The sequence below is a fragment of the Alosa pseudoharengus genome, unplaced genomic scaffold (assembly GCF_046254945.1).
Source record: "Alosa pseudoharengus isolate Yale_2024_CS ecotype anadromous, Long Island Sound unplaced genomic scaffold, YU_APseudo_1.1 YU_APseudo_1.1_scf_11, whole genome shotgun sequence".
Lineage (NCBI taxonomy): Eukaryota > Metazoa > Chordata > Actinopteri > Clupeiformes > Clupeidae > Alosa > Alosa pseudoharengus.
In genome coordinates, this window is record NW_027468576.1 from 3,484,061 (window position 1) to 3,501,926 (window position 17,866).

The 17,866-nt window shown below is 39.8% G+C and overlaps 1 protein-coding gene across 1 annotated transcript in view; it reads right to left on the reverse strand.

Moving 5' to 3' along the window:
- Positions 1 to 17,866, reverse strand: part of naprt (nicotinate phosphoribosyltransferase) — a 100,636-nt gene that overhangs the window by 14,406 nt on the left and 68,364 nt on the right. The window contains exons 8-9 of the mRNA XM_076277780.1: positions 9,063 to 9,147; positions 4,466 to 4,546 (exon numbers count right to left, since the gene is read on the reverse strand). Of these exons, the coding sequence (XP_076133895.1) occupies positions 4,466 to 4,546; positions 9,063 to 9,147 (166 nt within the window). The remainder of the gene's footprint in view (positions 1 to 4,465; positions 4,547 to 9,062; positions 9,148 to 17,866) is intronic.

The window sequence follows — 17,866 nt, forward strand, 5'->3', positions numbered from 1 at the left end:
AAGGAAACAAATATTGGTGAGAACTGGGAATCCCTTATCTTATGTTGACTAAAGTAAGATGACCAGTGGTTTTATTCTTCCTTCCAGATTGTTTATTGTACAGTCAGCGATCCAGTATTTTTTCTAATTGTGCATTATGTGTAGCTAACTTGGCTTGTTAGTAACAGTGTTTGCGTTCTGGCTGTTATTGTCAGTAGCCTAGCTTCTATATAGGTACTGTTTTTAATAATAATGTATGTGTAATTAGGAAGTAGGTTTGTTCTGGTCTATCAGCATATAAAGTTTGAATAAGATGTCAAGGCTGTGGATTAAGAATGGAGCAGATATTAGAAAATAGGTTTATTGTTGGATGTGAACTATAGTAGCATTGTTCTAGGACATGAAATTAAGACTATTTTCAAAGCTAGCTCTTTTCTCTGAAGGAGATTTGCTTATAGTCCATGATTCAGTCAGCTGATTTTAGCTGATTGGTACCATTTTAAAGTACCAAACTTTATTGTCTTTTTCTGATTGCTATATGTGTCAAAACTGCATGATAAACATCTGACACTCAAGCACTCAAAGTTCAGATTCAAGATTACTTGAACATTACATTACATTTCTTAATACTTTTACAGTACAAGAGAGTAAAAATACTTGTCAACATTGCAGCAATAAAGAATAATAATGTGTTAAGTGCTAGGATAAAAAGAGTGTGTGAGTGTGTGTGTGTGTATGTGTGTGTGTGTGTGTGTGTGTGTGTGTGTGTGTGTGCCCGTGCGTGAATGTGTATGTGTGTGTGTGTGTGTGTGTGTCCGTGCGTGAGTGTGTGAATGTACGCATGTACATGCATGTACATGGTGGGGGCAACCGTGGCCTACTGGTTAGGGCTTCGGGCTTGGAACCGAAGGGTTGCCAATTTTGATCCCCGACCAGTAGGAAAAATGTGGGCGGGGGAAGTGGTTGAGCACCCTTGAGCAAGGCAAACCTAATTTACATTTGTGACCCTGCAAGGCAAAACCAGTCGTTTTGGTAAAATTTACAAAATTAAAGGAAAATTCCGGTATTTAGCACTTTGAGTCCCTTTTCTGGTTTGTTTTGGATGAACTACAGTGGTGGACACCGAAATTTTGACAATTGGTCCTGTCTCGACCTTTCTGACTCGTTTTGAATCGCCTTTGACTACTCAGAGTGGTTGCCAACAGGCATACTGTAGTAGGCTAATCAAACATGTCCTAAAACAACCCTTAACGTTCATTTTCAAAACTGTGCGACTCACCGAGTGGTTAATGGTGTTCGTTGATGTTCCAAAACAAGTAGCGTAGCGAAATACAGTTTCTGTCGTGTTTTATTTGCCATTTTGTAAAATCCCATTGATTTCTGTTGGAAGACTCATTGCACATTGATATTACTGCGCCACTGTCTATGCTTCAGGTTCAAATATTGAGCGGAAGTTTATACGCGGTTGTGAGGTGTCTGAATAAATAGTTCTACAATAGGCCTAGCAAATATATAATAAAATATTTGCTTTTAATAATCAACGAACACCACTAACCACTCGGTGAGTTGCACAGTTTTGAAAACGAACGTTAAGGGTTGTTTTAGGACACGTTTGAGTAGCCTACAGTATGCCTGTTGGCAGCCACTCTGAGCAGTCAAAGGCGATTCAAAACGAGCCAGAAAAGTCGAGACAGGACCAATCGTCAACATTTCGGTGTCCACCACTCTAGTTCACATTTCTTAATTTATTGTTATCAAATAAAGAGGCATAGTATTAGAGGGTAGTGGTGTGAGCGCTCATTCTTGTATCTTGCATCTGTGTAAGTTAAACAGTCACCACTGGAGATGTGGAGAACGTGGGTAGCAGCAACAAACAACGTAGCCTTTTTAAAACAACGAACGAAGCGGACTCTTGCTGTCCATGAAAAGATACTGGCTAGATCTTGTTAGGCATGTTTAAGTTAGGCTAATGAACATGTTGCATTCTAGCTTGATTATGTCATTCTTTAAGTAGCCTGTCTCCAGTTTTCCTCAATTTGACTAATTAAGAAGTGATAATATATTTGACCGGCATATCATCAAAATGTCCGGAAAACGAAAACTCTGCCGGTCACTTTGACCCAAGGCCGTAGTCATGATGTCAACATTGGGGGGGACCAAATCTGTGGTGGGGTCTGTGGGACCACCAAACAGAATTTCAATACATTTCCTACCATGCAAAAATATTATTAATAATCACGTCGTTAGTTAGGTCAATTAGGTTATTCCAAACTTTTGACGGACATAGGCATGGCATGGATGGATTATGAACCCCTGGACACAGACCCCCCCCCCCCCCCCCCCCCCACCACCCCCTCTGGTGAGTTTTATGAAAAGAGAAGGGTGGAGAAGAAGCAACTTCACACAGAGGCTTGGGCTTCAGGGCCACCTGAGCTCTTGGGCCCAGTAAGCCCATTCATTAATCCATCCCTGGACCCGTGACTCCATTTGTGTTCAAAATGTATACTTAGGCTTAGACTCATAGGTTTGGAGCCTAATAAGATTTAGTCTTTTAATTTAGATTTTATTATGCTGGCGGCTAATCACTCAATTTTAACATAGTTTGAAAGGGACAGGATTCAGGAATAGGCTACTAAGACAGGCCCCTCTTCTGTCTGACTCACCTCATGTTACCCTTGTATGCATTATAGACTGGCTTCTGACAGAAATGACGTTTTGTGCCAACATGTAGAAACACTAGGCCTACTACAGCCTTTAATTGGAGAATGGAGGTGCAAATTCCTTTCTTTGGTTATTGTCCGCGAGATGCAACAATAATTTCTAAGAGGCCTATAAACGGTAATTTCTGGCATTACTACTAGCATATGAATGCATTATTTATGTTGAAAGACGTGAAAGAAATGACACAGGCTTGCACAAATTCATCATTTAAAATAAAAAGGTTTCACTTTCGCCATCATTGCGAGAATAGGCTACAATATGGAAAATGTTCCCTTTCAGTCTGATCAGCTCCAAACATGTATGGGATTTCCTTAGCCTGTGCTACACCTTTCCAAGAAGTTTTGTGAAAATTGTACCGGTAGCTTTTGCAATATTGTTGACAGCCCTACCTCACCGCAGTAGGGTGCAGTAAATGGAAGCTTTTGATAGCGCACGCCACTAACGAAAAACGGAAAATCACCAGGACAAACCACTCAGGGGTGTAGGCTACTCTGGAACCATAGGTCACTAATTTGTGCGTTATTTACGTTTCATTACATTTCAGATGCGTGTTGGTTTCCTGTAGGCCTAGTATAGCGCTTTATTCTTTCTTTCTTTTTCTATGTCCGTATATTGGGGGGGACATTTTGGTCATATTTGAATATTGGGGGGGACACGTCCCCCTCAATGTCTATGGTGACTACGGCCCTGCTTTGACCGCCATCATTTTCTTCTAGCGGAAACTCTGACTTACGGTAGCATGACTTTGAAGCGGATGACTGACTATGTCCAGTTTTATCAACCGAGTGAGTGTCTTTTTCTGCCCCCTAGTTAATACCAGGGACGGTCATATAGTGTCACTATAGAATATAATTAATGTATTTCGGGGAAAGTAAGGGGAGAAGAAGTTCTATGTACAGATTGTGTAGGCTATAGGCCCACTTTTAAAATGTGCTACTGCTACGTCAATGGAAAACTTATTCTGGTCTGTAAAATGACGCCAGGATATTTCTAAAAGTTCGTGCTTTTGACCGTTCGTGCCCTGAAAGGCAAGTCTTTCACATTCATATTCGGTTACATCTGCCAAGAAGGATAGAGAGCTTACACATTGAGTAACGAGTAGCCTAATGAGTAGGCTACATTTTAGCTCTACCTTAAAACCTTATAGCGGCGTGGACAAATGGAATGACTGCTAATGTGTTTAATCTTCACCTAAATAAAGTCAGGGTTTAACAGTCAAAACGTATGTTTATTCGTGAAATTTGTTCACAATATGAAAGTGTAGACTGTATACTGTCAAATTATGCAAAAACGTGGCCCCAGCTGTGGCGCAACTGGCTGGGGCACCTGCACCCTACGCCGGCGACCCGGGTTCGATTCGCGCCCTGTGGTCCTTTCCGGATCCCGCCCCTGCTCTCTCTCCCATTCACTTCCTGTCACTCTCCACTGTCCTATAATTAAAGGCATAAAAAAGCCCAAAAAAATATACAAAAAAAATATATATATATATATGCAAAAACATGAAATTCGACATTTTAACCCGTACGTTTGTTTATCGTGGATTCCCTCAAAATAGCAGTGTGTGCAAGACGACTGGTTTCGCCTTGCAGGGTCACATTTACGATTTACATGTACATGCATGACACACAAGAGAAATAGCCCTCCTCTTGGCTCATCTATTATTATCTCGCATAAGGAGAAATTGGTGAGAAATTATTTATTTCTTGTGAGAAAAGACATTTTCTTTGGGTAGCCATGGCCATCATAATACCATACAGACACACACCTTATACACACATCCAAGGGATGGCTGATGGGTGCAGGTAACCAGATGAGTTCCAACGCCCATCATATCAATCTCACTCTTCTAAAAAGAAATAATGCACACAATCAGTTGAATGTTAATTATGCCTGCAATACATGGTGGACAGTTCCATAGCCTGCACATTGCTATAAGTGCAATAATTGATATCAACCTGGTACACTATCCATATTTCAGTCGAAAAGCTTCAACATTACCTTTAGGATAAAGGGCCCCATCATGACAGTCAAAAGCGCATCATCACTCGTCAAAAGCTTATTCATGGGTTATTCATGGATCTCACCTAGCGTTCATGGGCTTCGGAAAAACCTTTATCCCAGTGAAAACATCATCATTCCGCGTCATTCACGTCACGTTGGTTGAGTCAGAGGACGGAAACTGGGGCTAGATTTTGCTAACAGAGTTGCCCTGTTAGGCGCTCATCATCACTTTTGTTGTCACATTGTAGTTCGTTTGTAGTCCATGTGGTCTTTCATGTCCAATAGTTTTAATGTGAACTTGGGAATTTGCCGTTTTTGTCACTTGGGAATTTGCCGTTTTTGGCGCATATTCTTTGTTGAACCCTTTCCAGGCATAAAAAAAAAAATTCTTGGGTTCCGGTTTCCGACCGACCCTGTCAATTTATGTGCGACCCAAATTTATTTTATGAGCTTGGGGAAGAAATAACACTAAATAGTCTAGGCTACATTAAATAAATCCACAAATAAAAGGCGAACTATAAGTACATTAATTACCCCTTGCATTATGTATAGGGATGAGCGTATTCTCTCTTTTACAAAGTAGCCTATGCACAGCTGTTCACAAAGATGATTGTTTTCGTCACTTACCAAGACACTCGCAATTTTGTCCAAACACCGCAACTTTTTCGCAAATTTGACCAATCATCGTAGTTTCACCGTGAAATTTCACCTACCACAACAGTCCCTCGTGCAGAATATTGAGCCAGATGCCACACTTACTTACCAAAGACTGCCCTAACGTTCGTTCCTCTGCAGTTTTGATGACTATAAATAGAAGGCTAACGTTAATGATCTGCTTACTTACTTGCATCTCTCAACCTGGTGTTGCTAACCTACCTATGAAAGTAAGTTAATTAAGGCCTACTGGGTTTACTGACATTTGAGTAGGCTATGCCAGTGGTTTTCAAAGTGGGGGCCGGGGCCCCCTGGGGGGGCCGCGAGGGGGTGCCAGGGGGGTCTCAGCAAGTTGGAAAGAAAAATAAAAGCAACAAATAAATACATTTGAAAAATTTTAAATATACCCATTACTATGAGGGTTGTTATACAATGCCATTATCAGTGTTGTGCGTGAACGAGTTGAAAAGAGCGCGTTCATTGAACACGCTCATTTTTTCGTGAACGTTGAACTGAACGCAACACATTTTTTAATAAAGAACTTGAACGTGAATTAGTTCACATTATGTGTCATGAACGGCAGACATCACTGTAAATGAACGTTGGAATTTGTTTTCCATTGAAAACTGAGTGACATCTGTTTTCTCTTTTGAAACGCAACGAGAGAAAGTTCCTCCCTCCTGTATTCTCGCTGGTGCCGCTTAAATCATGTATCACCAGACAGAAATGGTTTTGACATTGTGCGCGCAATGCATTGCGGGCAACGTAGTGTCCGGCTGAGAATAGTTGAATAGCATACTGGCTTCTGCACAACGTTACCCGTGATGAATTGCAGCAGAGCGGGGTAGGCATAGCAACGCCGCGTAGCAGGCAACGACGAGAGCGCGGAGGGCTGGATTTCATTGCACTAAGGGTGCATTCAGAGCACCTCGGAATGACAAGGACCGCCCCCATGGCTACTTTGTTTTTCCGACAGCAAGTGTTCAAGTGCTTTGCCATCGAATGTGTGACAAACACGGATGCCACAACAAAGGGTAAAACATACACTCACTAATCCTAAACAAACAACTGTATTTGCTTAAAATATAGTGTAAGATGCTTGTGAAAGAAAGATATGCAGCTTTTCAAGTGATAAAAAGGGCAAATTCCCAAGTTCACATTAAAACTGTTGGACATGAAAGGCCACATGGACTACAAACGAACTACAACGTGACGACAAAAGTGATGACGAGCCCCTAACTGGGCAACTCTGTTAGCAAAATCTAGCCCCAGTTTCCGACCTCTGACTCACACATTAAGTGACGTGAATGACGCGGAATGATGATGTTTTCACTCGGAGAAAGGTTTTTCCGAAGCCCATGAACGCTAGGTTAGTATAGAACTGGTCTACCTTGTCTGTAGCCTACTGCTGCAAGTTTCATCACCTGGTAAGAAACCCACAATTGCAGTGTCATGAGCAAATGTCTTCAATGAGCAGCTTCAAAGAACGTATAGTGATTTCTAGCTCGTAGTGTCAAAAAAAAAAATATTTGAATATCTCACGAAAAAAGTAAAATTAACTGAACTTTGAACTAGTTCAGAATTAAAATTGTGAACTTTGAACGTGAACTGTTCACTTTGAGCATGTATGAACTGAACTTGAACTAGTTCAGAAAAGCTGTGAACTGGCACAACACTGGCCATTATAATAATTTGTCGCATATCTGAACATTATTTTCCATGATAATGAATAATAGTAGAGTGATAGCTCTCATATAGCAGAAAGCCCCAAATGTAATTTTACACACTGTATGCTCCATCACAAAGTGTTTGTGCTTGCTAAAATAATTATTAGGATTAGCTTAATGTACTTTTAAATTTGCCGTAGTATTGTCGATGGGTTTAATAACACATCAATGGGTCCTTGGCCAGAACCTAGTGGTATTTGGGGGGCCTTGTCAGGGAAAAGTTTGGGAACCCCTGGGCTATGCAACCCATTGGCAAACGTTTACCTGGATATGTCCTTTTAGCTTATGTCATGTTTGCTAGCTTGTGGGCTTAGTTTGAGTAGTGCTACCAAAATCATAGAAATTAATAAAATTGCAAGACATTTACCTCTTCTATGATCCAAGAATGATTTCATTCGAGTTGTTTTTTTTTACATTTATTTTAACTAATGACATAGAAGACATTCCCAATTGCATCCACATATCGTAATGCACTATGCAAAAAGTGATTTACACTCATAGCTGAACACAGTGAGATGCAAGCTTTCCAATCCACTCAGAAATGTAATTAGGCTACTCTCACGTCCTTAAAGGGGCAGGCAGTCAATTAGACGTAAACCACCAATGTAATGACATTAAAGAGAAGTGTAGTCAAATAGTTTAAATCAATATGAAATTACTAGATACTTACTTGGCTATTAGTAATTATGCAGGCCACAGACTATGAATTATTAAAAAGATATTAACTTAATATGAATTACAAAATATATTAATGTATTGAAACATATGATGCCATATCTTTAGGTGACTGTCTTTTTTGGACAGTTCTACGAAAGGTTCTACTGCTTTGTGAATTACCTCAGTCAAAGCATTTTCACAAATAAAGTAGGCCTACTTAGATTTTCTGTAATCCTTACTGTTTACCTTTGATTATCCTTTTTAATAAGCATCAAGATGATCAGTGTGATTTTGGTCTTACTAACCTTAATAAGTTTTTTTAAAATTAATAATAAATAAAAAATCTCAAATATTTTAGCAATTTTCACTTCCTCCTGCAATTTCTCCGCAAGAAGCAGCTAAAAACACTGCAACTTCCATCCAGGCATTTTAGGTCGCAACAGTCTTAAAAAACCTCGCGAAATCTGCCACTGGGAAAAAAAAAAAAAAAAAAAATCCCTACCGACCCATGGCCTCAACTGACAACCAACAGGAACCAAACCTTTTTTTTTATGCCCCACCAATCCATCTGAAGTATGGGAATGATGCGTCACTGGTGTATCCTGCGTTGTGTTGAACCGCACTGTTCATCCCTGCGCCCATACTTGAAGCCCAACAGCAGCAACTTGGATCAGGAGTCGAGCGCTAGCAATCGAGCTAAGAGCCCAGGCTGCTTGCTCTCTCACTAGCACTCTTAAGGCGTCGGGAGGGAGGTTTACCAACTGCATACGGGTCATTCCGCATCGTTTGGTATCAATCATTATGTTTTTCATTACATACTATATTTTATTAATGTTGTACCAATATTTTTTAATCCTATGAAAATGACCAAAACACAACCTCCCCTTGTTTAATCCCATTATATGTGGAGAGTTCAAATAGTGGTATAACATTAATGAAATATAGTATGTAAAGAAAAAAATAATGATTCATACCAAATGCCTATACTACCCTTGTCCCTCTTTTTGGCCTTGTAGAAAATCAATTAGAATGCTGTACAAACTTTTAATGGTTCAGTCATACTAAGAACATGTTTGTCTTCCACCCTACAAAGTTTGGGCTGCCTATGAATAATACTTTTCATTGAAAATGAGCATACACCTGTCCTACTGTTTCATAAATTAGGGCCAATGTATTTACTCTAAATGTATCAGGTTCTTCTTGCTCCAGCTTCAACTGTTCTATGACTGCTCCAGGCTAGAAGTGTGGAGAAATGTTAAGTAAAGTCATCTTATTACTTTCAACATGTCTGACAAGAAGATTATGAAAACAATGAATTCTCACCTTCTTTTTGAGATCACCAAGACTTTGCTCGGACACACCATTGGAGCCAATGATGATCAAGGACAGGAACTGTTTTACTTCAAAACTAAAACATGCAATAAGCATAATGAAAAAAAGTGACCGTTGACAGTATAATCATACATTATGGACTAAGGATATACAATAACACACATTTACACTGAATTTCCAAGCAAGCAAATGTTCTCATTAAAACCTTATTCATTTTCAAGGGAGCTTGCAACAGGCCAGTTTGGGATGTGTAAGATATTGTTTCTGTTACAATTCGGTGACATAGGCCAATTAAATTATGTGTACTTAACTTGTGTACTTAAAAAACTAAACATATAACAAAAAGTGTACTACTTAGCTATATGAGTTTATTATAACATTACATAAAGGTTAGGGCTATCAAGCATTTTTTTTAAATTGTGATTAATCACATATTTTACCACATTATTATAATTCTATTATTTTGCACAGACCCGGCGGCAGACACAAATTCATGGACGGGCATTACACCTTTCTGGGGGGGGCACGGGAACTTAAATTGATCATGGTAGTTTAAGCTTACACTTGACAAAACATTCTAATATGAAAATGTAGATGCAATTGTTGTAAAATGGTACAGCTCCTTTAAGAGAGCCCCGTGCGCAGAGATGGAGAGAGAAAAAGCGAGAGGGAATATAGATAGATAGATAGATAGATACTTTATTGATCCCCAAGGGGAAATTCAAGGGTCTCAGTAGCATACAGACATCACACACAACATGCACTTACAGCAGAAATGGTAAACATAAGTATAAGTATAAACATATAACTAAACTCCACTGTACAATAAAGACAGTAGAAGATAAGAAAGATAAGAAAACTAAATACTAAATACACTATATTTATATATATTAAATTAAGTTAATTAAAGGGGTGGTTCAGGATTTTGGACATAGGACCTCATTTCCAAGTAAGCAAGTGTGATATTTATCAGTGGAGACCGTTTTCAACACGTTTCATCCAGTCCTTCTAATTGCAGAGTTCGCAGGTGCTAGGCTAGCGCAAGTCAACGGTATGTGCTAGCCTGCCACTAAAAACAGTCTTACCCACTCCAAAGTACACCCGAGGCAAATAAATTATAACGCCAGACTATCGATGTAAATGTCTGTTTTGATAGTGTTATTTCTAACGTTATTCTATCCTTGCATTTCAACGATCGCAGTAAATTTTGAGGGACTAGTTTCTTAGCAGCGGCGGAATTATACTTGCTCCGGTTAGTAGTACTACGCCGAAAAGTAAGCAGTAAAGCGCACTCCAATGGGGATACCTAGTAGTAGCCTTGGTAATATCAGTCCGCCGTTGAGATGCAAAATGACTACTACCAACTTCAGGGACCAAAGTATAACTATTGCAACGCGATGCGAGGGTAGTTGTATTTCTCACACTATTCTATCAACACAGACATTTACATCGATTGTCTGGAATTTGCCTCGGGTGTACTTTGGAGTGGGTAAGACTGTCTTTAGTGGCAGGCTAGCACATACCGTTGACTTGCGCTAGCCTAGCACCTGCGAACTCTGCAATTAGAAGGACTGGATGAAACGTGTTGAAAACGGTCTCCACTGATAAATATCACACTTGCTTACTTGGAAATTAGGTCTTATGTCCAAAATCCTGAACCACCCCTTTAAGTCCAATGTGCTTGAGGGTGATCAAGCATAAGACGCTTGTAGTGACAGGGCCGGGACTGGTGAGGTGCTAAAGGGAGTGAGTGTCATGGTGAAGGTGCAAACAGTAGTCCAACCCATAGTCCTTAGTTATGTGTGCCTGGCAAGGTGCTCAAGAGAGTGAGTGTCATTGTGAAGGTGCAAAAAGTAGTCCAACATTAGTCCAACAGTGCAACAGTGCAAGAGTAAGGTCTAGAGACAAGCATAAATAATATGGACAAATAGGAGAGTAAAGTATAATGTAGACAAGGTATGCCATGACCAACTTTTGATTCTTTGATATGGAAACCAGGCTCATCATTTTGGGGTGTTATTAAGTGTGCTTGCTGAAAGCAGCACACTTATTGTTCTTCCTAAGTTTTCTTATTATTATTCCCATCTCCCTAATTCTTGGCCAGCTCCTGCGCCTAGGCCCTTTGAGACAGAGACACTGTTCCAACTTTAAAATGTCCGGTCAGTACCGGTGTAAGTTGCTCGGGGAGATGATGTCACTAGAGCATAATCGTTCTTCCGCCATATTTGATTGAACAGAAAGCTAAACTAAATTTTTACAGGTCACAAATTTGGTCCGAACTTCACAAAACTTGACTGGCAAACAAGGTAAGGTGCATTACCCAGCTTGAAAGCCTTACACCATCTAACTGTAATAAAACAGAAAGGTAGGTACAATGCATTTTGGATTATTCACCAGTGGCGGAACAAATAAAACTAGACTGCATTTCCGGCGGGAACTGCGAAAGTGTGCTTGCCCTGGTCCGGTCACCAACGTGAGCAGACAGTGGCATACGCTATGCTGAACCTGGCTTGATCCAGGCATTGTAACAGTGCCTTTCAGTGTTGGAGCAGTGGCAATATCTCAAAAGCTCTAGGAGAGGGCTATTCAACTATTGGCTTGCGGGTTGAATGCGGTTAGTTGGATTTTACCTTTGGCCTGCCTTCGAATTTAGCTTCTATGACTGAGATCAAATCAATAAAATAAAATGACAGCAGTGATTGGCTGCAAAAATAAATAATGTCACGCGTCTTGCGCCTCTCAAACTGGGCGATCAGGTAACCTACAGAGGAATTGAAATTATGAAATATGACCAAGGCATTAAAAAGCTGCTTGTTTGTCAGGATACTTTTTCACTGATTTATTTAAAAAAATATGAGCTATGAGTGTGAATGTTATATATTCCATCCCACAAATTATGTTTTACTGGTTTATTTGACAAATAATCTATATGGATTTGCTCTATAAAGACCTTATGTCTGTTTCGGATTGTTTTGTGAGCCTGGGGTTGTTTTGAGAGCCTATTGATGTAGCCTATCTCAGATGTATCTCAGAATAAAGGAATACTTCATATTACTCTAAACCACCGTCTGTTAATCAACTGTATACTACTGTCTACATTGCACTATATTTCTTGACCTGTCTCTGTATATTTCATCACCTTTCTATACTTTGCATCACATTGTATGCATACTGTAGCTACATGAATCACAGCTAAGATCCTTGGTTGCTATGAAGGCCAGTCGTTCTAAATGGATGGTTGCTATGGCCAAAGGCCAGTTATCTCTGCCGTTGTCAAGCGGGCATAGTGCTATCCTAACTTTATCTTATTTTAAACATCTCTATTTTACTTAGCCTACTTCCATACAGTGACTCCTATTAAGAAGTGGCCACTTCATTCGCGCTTACCGTGATTCACTCAGCAACATTATTAAATTAATCTGTCACCATATGCCTATGCCAACGTTTGCAAAGAGGAGAATATTTTAATTTGATTCACAATGAAACGTTACATTTAATGTACATGTAAATAATGAGTAGGCTAGTTTTGGTTGTTGTTGGTGGTGTTACTGCATCCCTTAGTTATGCCTACAATGCAAAATTGTTCCCTCGTGATTGTTAGACGCATTTCAAAACATTGCGACGTGAAATGCCACCACAAAACATTGTTTGTGAATCGGTCTTATTAGGAGTCCTTGCTTAAGCTGTCACAGACTCAGGGCTACTTTTAGGGCTAAAATGCTTCCTGAATTACTCTTAGTAAAAAAAATAGGAGTCCTAAAGTTACGAGTGACGAAGTTACGAGTACAAGCATATCAAGCAACATAAATCTCATAACGTTAACGTTACAGCAACATCTCCTCCCTGTCCTAGCTAGCTAGCTTCTAGCCACACAAGAAATGAATGATGTTAAAATCTCCGCTTAGCATTCTAATAACAGAAGGGGCACATTTATGTGGACCACTACAACATGACTCATTATGTCTGTAACGTTAACTGTATAAAACACTTACTTTCATAAAGGAAGCACACCATCCAGCACATACACATGGAAACCGATATTTTATGTAGCCTACTTGGCCACGAACTCAAAACGTGTCTCTCTGAAGCTCCGTTCTAGCGTTGCTAAGCAACATCAAATAAACGAATAGACAGTCTTCCAATATTAAAGGCCGTGTTGCAGGGTTCATTTTCCAACGAATTTGCACAATTTGCTTGTTGATAATAAACATTTAAACTGTTATCCATTGTATTTGATGTTGTTGGGTATCACACAACGGAATATAATACGAAAAAGCAGGTACTATTTCACAGCATTTTAAGTGATTCTCCTTTCCCCCACAATGCATTGCATTACGTCACCTTGGGGAGACTACAGACCAAAGCCCACCTTGAGACCCTTGAGAGTAACGAGAGAGGAGTAAAGAGAGACGAGTAAGGGATTGTTCAGCAGTAGATAGCGCAGATTATAGATAAATAGATAGGCTATAGATAGCCTAGATATGTATATAGACAGATAGATAGCTAGATAGATCATGTCATTATTCTGGTCACAGGGGAGCTTCTCGACCAGCGGCCAAAATGCACTCGCTTCCCTAGTTACTGCAGCTCTCCACCACAGTTTCCATCGGGACGGCACAGCCCACACAAGCACCTGCAAAACTGCGACATATTTTCTCCCTCTTTGGTAAGCCGTACCAGAGCCCGTCTACGGAGAGCCTTGCCACTCCGTATTAAGTCCCATTGTACCGAATTTTGGTTGTAGTTCCACTAGATTTCCACTGGGGGCGATCGCCATGAGTGCAGAATGAATGGGAGTCAATGGAGCTAGACGGCTAAATTTGCCTCTTTCACCTGATTGTCGTTGACAAATCTCAGATTTGATTGTAGTTTGTATAACTTCAACATGGGTTATAGGTCAAAAGTTGAATGAACGAGTACTTATGTCCTTTTGATTTCTTACAGGTTGGGTCGTTGTTGCCCATAACATGCTAGCATTGTGCTAATGAATGACGTCATTGACACGTTTGAAAGGCTTTTTAGAACAATTAAGTGACTTTAAAAAATATAATACTCAACCAAGTGTATTTTCTTTGCCTCCCCTTTCGAAAACAATATTCAAATTACTTTGAAAAAAATTATATCCAGAGAAAAGTGGATTTTGAGGGGTACAGCTCCATAGACCTCCATGCATTCTGCACTCGTGGACGAGCGCCCTCATGTGGAACCACAGAAGGAACTGCAACCAGTTCAGAAACCGGAAGTTTTCCGAGAGTGGCAGTTCTCCCCTTATTAGACATTCTCTGGCCGTACCCTGACGATGTCAATGGCAATCAATCACGAGCAGTAGTTATCGAAAATAATAATAATAATAATAATAATAATAAGCTTTATTTGTATAGCACCTTTCATACACAGAATGCAGCTCAAAGTGCTTTACATTTGAAGCATGTAACAAAATAATAGTCAGTCAGTCATTATCAATCACATTTCTTCATTGCTGGGGCCGTTTATGATCCACTCAGCAACATATCAAAAATATAGAAAATGACATGTCATAAGACTGGCAGCCTTAACCCTCTTACCCCCCACAAGCACGCCATATGGCAACTGTGGCAAGGAAAAACTCCCATATTCCAGGAAGAAACCTTGAGCAGAACCTGACTTAATAGGGGGAGCCCATCTGCTTCTGGCTGGCTGCGCCCTCCAATAGCAGCAGATGTAGAATAATCTGAAAAAGTAGTCTACAGGATAAGACGAGTTAACTAAAAGCTTTCCTGTACAGGTATGTTTTCAGATCTTTTTTAAAAATATTTACTGAACTCGCCTGCTTGATGTACAGAGGCAGGGTGTTCCATAGTTTGGGGGCATAATGGATAAAAGCAGCTTCTCCACTTTGTTTGTGGAGCACTTTGGGTACGATTAAAAGATTAGAATTGGATGATCTAAGTTTCCTTTGTGGTTGATAAGATATTAAAAGCTCAGAGATATATGAAGGTGCTGTGCCATTCAGAGCTTTGTAAGTAATTAACATAACCTTAAAATCAATTCTATAGGAAATAGGGAGCCAGTGCAGTTCAGCCAACACAGGGGTGATGTGTTCTCTCTTCTTAGTCTTAGTTAAAAGTCTAGCCGCAGAGTTCTGTATGAGTGCCAATTTCTTTAGATGTTTTTTGGGAAGACCAGTGAAAAGTGCATTGCAGTAGTCTAACCTGCTAGTGATAAAGGCGTGAATTAGTTTTTCTGCATCTTGTTGAGTTAAAAAGGGCCGCACTTTGGCAATGTTTCTCAAGTGGAAATAGGCTGTTTGAGTAACTTTACTGATATGGGGCTTAAAACTTAACTCTGCATCTAAGATGACACCGAGGCTTGTTACTTTTGGTTTGACCTGGTGTGCCAAGTTCCCCAGATTACTAAGAACAATATCTCGCTTTAGTTTTGGTCCCACCAAAAGTACCTCTGTTTTGTCATCATTTAGTTTCAGAAAATTTTTGCTCATCCACTGATTAATGGAGGTTAGGCATGCAGTGAGGGAGCAAAGGCCATCTGGGTTAGTTGGCTCCACAGAAATATACAATTGGGTATCATCTGCGTAGCTATGGAAGTTTACATTATGCTGACTTATGACATTTCCCAATGGAAGCATATATAGGGAAAATAGCAGGGGACCAAGGCAGCTCCCCTGGGCCACACCAAAAGGCAAGTCATGTTTTTCAGATACATGATCTCCTAGACTGATATAAAAATCTCTGCCAGTAATGTAGGTTTGAAACCAGTTTAGAGCATTATCAGAGAGACCCACCCAGCAAATATTCATGCTGAAGACACGACCAGCCTAATCGGCGGCGGCTAGAAGCTAATTATCTAACTGGGGTGGCTCACAGGTGGGACTAAAAAGTTAGCCCAGCTAGCTATCATATGTTTCATATTCTGATCTTCTGACTAAGTTTGCCCGGTAGCCTACTTATCTGAACTAACGACATGATCACTATCACTAGATATAAAGAACATGTTGACTTTCATTCGGTGCTGTTCACTGACAGTAACAAAAAAAGTGTCGTAATGTTATAAGCATAATACATTGAACTGAATAGGTGCATTATGTAGCCTCATAACGAGGCCTCTCAAATTTTAGAAAATTGCATTAAACTAAAATCGGAAGACATTGTTATCTTTGTTAGACCATAGGGTCGTTGTCATATAAATGCTGTAACGAAATTCGAAGTGTAAATATACAAACTTTATGTTGGAAGTGTAACCGCAACCGTTTCCCATAGGAATGAATGTAAAACATACCCTCTAAAACGAGACCTCCCGAAATTCATAAAAAATACTAAATTGATCAGGCACCGTTATTACCATTGGTAGATCATAGGGTAGCTGTGATATAAATGCTGTAACGAAATTCGAAGTGTAAATATACAAACTTTATGTTGAAAGTGTAACCGCGACCGTTTCCCATAGGAATGAATGTAAAACATATACCCTCCAAAACGAGACCTCCCGAAATTCAGAAAAAATACTAAATTGATATCAGGCACCGTTATTACCATTGGTAGATCATAGGGTAGCTGTGATATAAATGCTGTGACGAAATCCGAAGTGTAAAAGTGAAAGTGTAACCGCGATGTCCATTGAAATGCATTGAAATTAATGAAGCGCAGATCAAGTAGTCCCCAAAGTAGTCTAGGTCAATTTTGAAAATAAATTAACCCTGAAGGCAAATCATGTTCATTTTTGGCATACAACACTTTTAGGGGTTTTGAAGGGTGCTGAATTCAAATCTTCTGTATGCCAGGCTCAAAAATTTCCCATAATGCCTCAAAACGGAGAAATCCAATATGGCCGCCACCGCCAGGTCAAAATCTAATTAATCACTTATCTTTAGGACTGTACAAGGTAAAAACCTGAATGTAATGTGCTTTTATAGGTTTTCACATATAGGGAATTCAATGCCATGCTCAGATTTAAGATCAAGACTAGAGAAAATGCTTGAAATGAATGTACATGGTTAAAATTGTTGTCTCGGATAACGAATAATTCATGAAAAAAGAGGACCATGAAACAGGTTGATAGCTTTCTGAAGAATTTACTTGAAACATGTTTTTTATTTTTATATTTTAACTATCTATTTATATTATTTATCTGTATTTTAACTATTTATTTAGTATTTGAAGAAAATGCTTGAAACTCTTAAGCTATTACTACTAGATTTGCCTACTATTGAAATATTGTACCTGAGCTTATTGTTTTGATGTCAGTGTGCTATGATGACATGTTTGCCCATCCCACCCCTACCTGTACCCCTACACACACACAAATACCCATATGTAACCCTGAATGAGGCCACACCCTCTACCTATACACTGAGGAGGCACTTTTTAGCAATTATGTTGCTCCTCTCACATGATGCTCAGCAGTAACAGGTAAACTATAACATAATATCACAACAATTTGTTTAGGACCATGTAATACATCTATAATAGCATGTGAATATTGTTATGTGAGGATTATGTATAGGCTAACTGAATAATTAATATATCGTAAGAAACTAAAAAAACGTTAGCTAGTTAGCCTTTGTGAATAGGAAGAAGCTAACTAGAGCCTCGACTCTCCGGGATGTGGGCCCCCTCTTGACAAGATGTTGGCCGCAGCATACAAGGCCCCTGGCACATGAACTGCTCTGAGAGAGCTGAACAGGGGATGAGCCCAGAGCCACAGGTCTGTCGACAGGCTGCAAAGACCTGGAGACCCCAAGCCCCCCTGTCTGTTGATGTAGGCCGCAGTCACCGTGCTGTCGGTCCTCACCATCACAT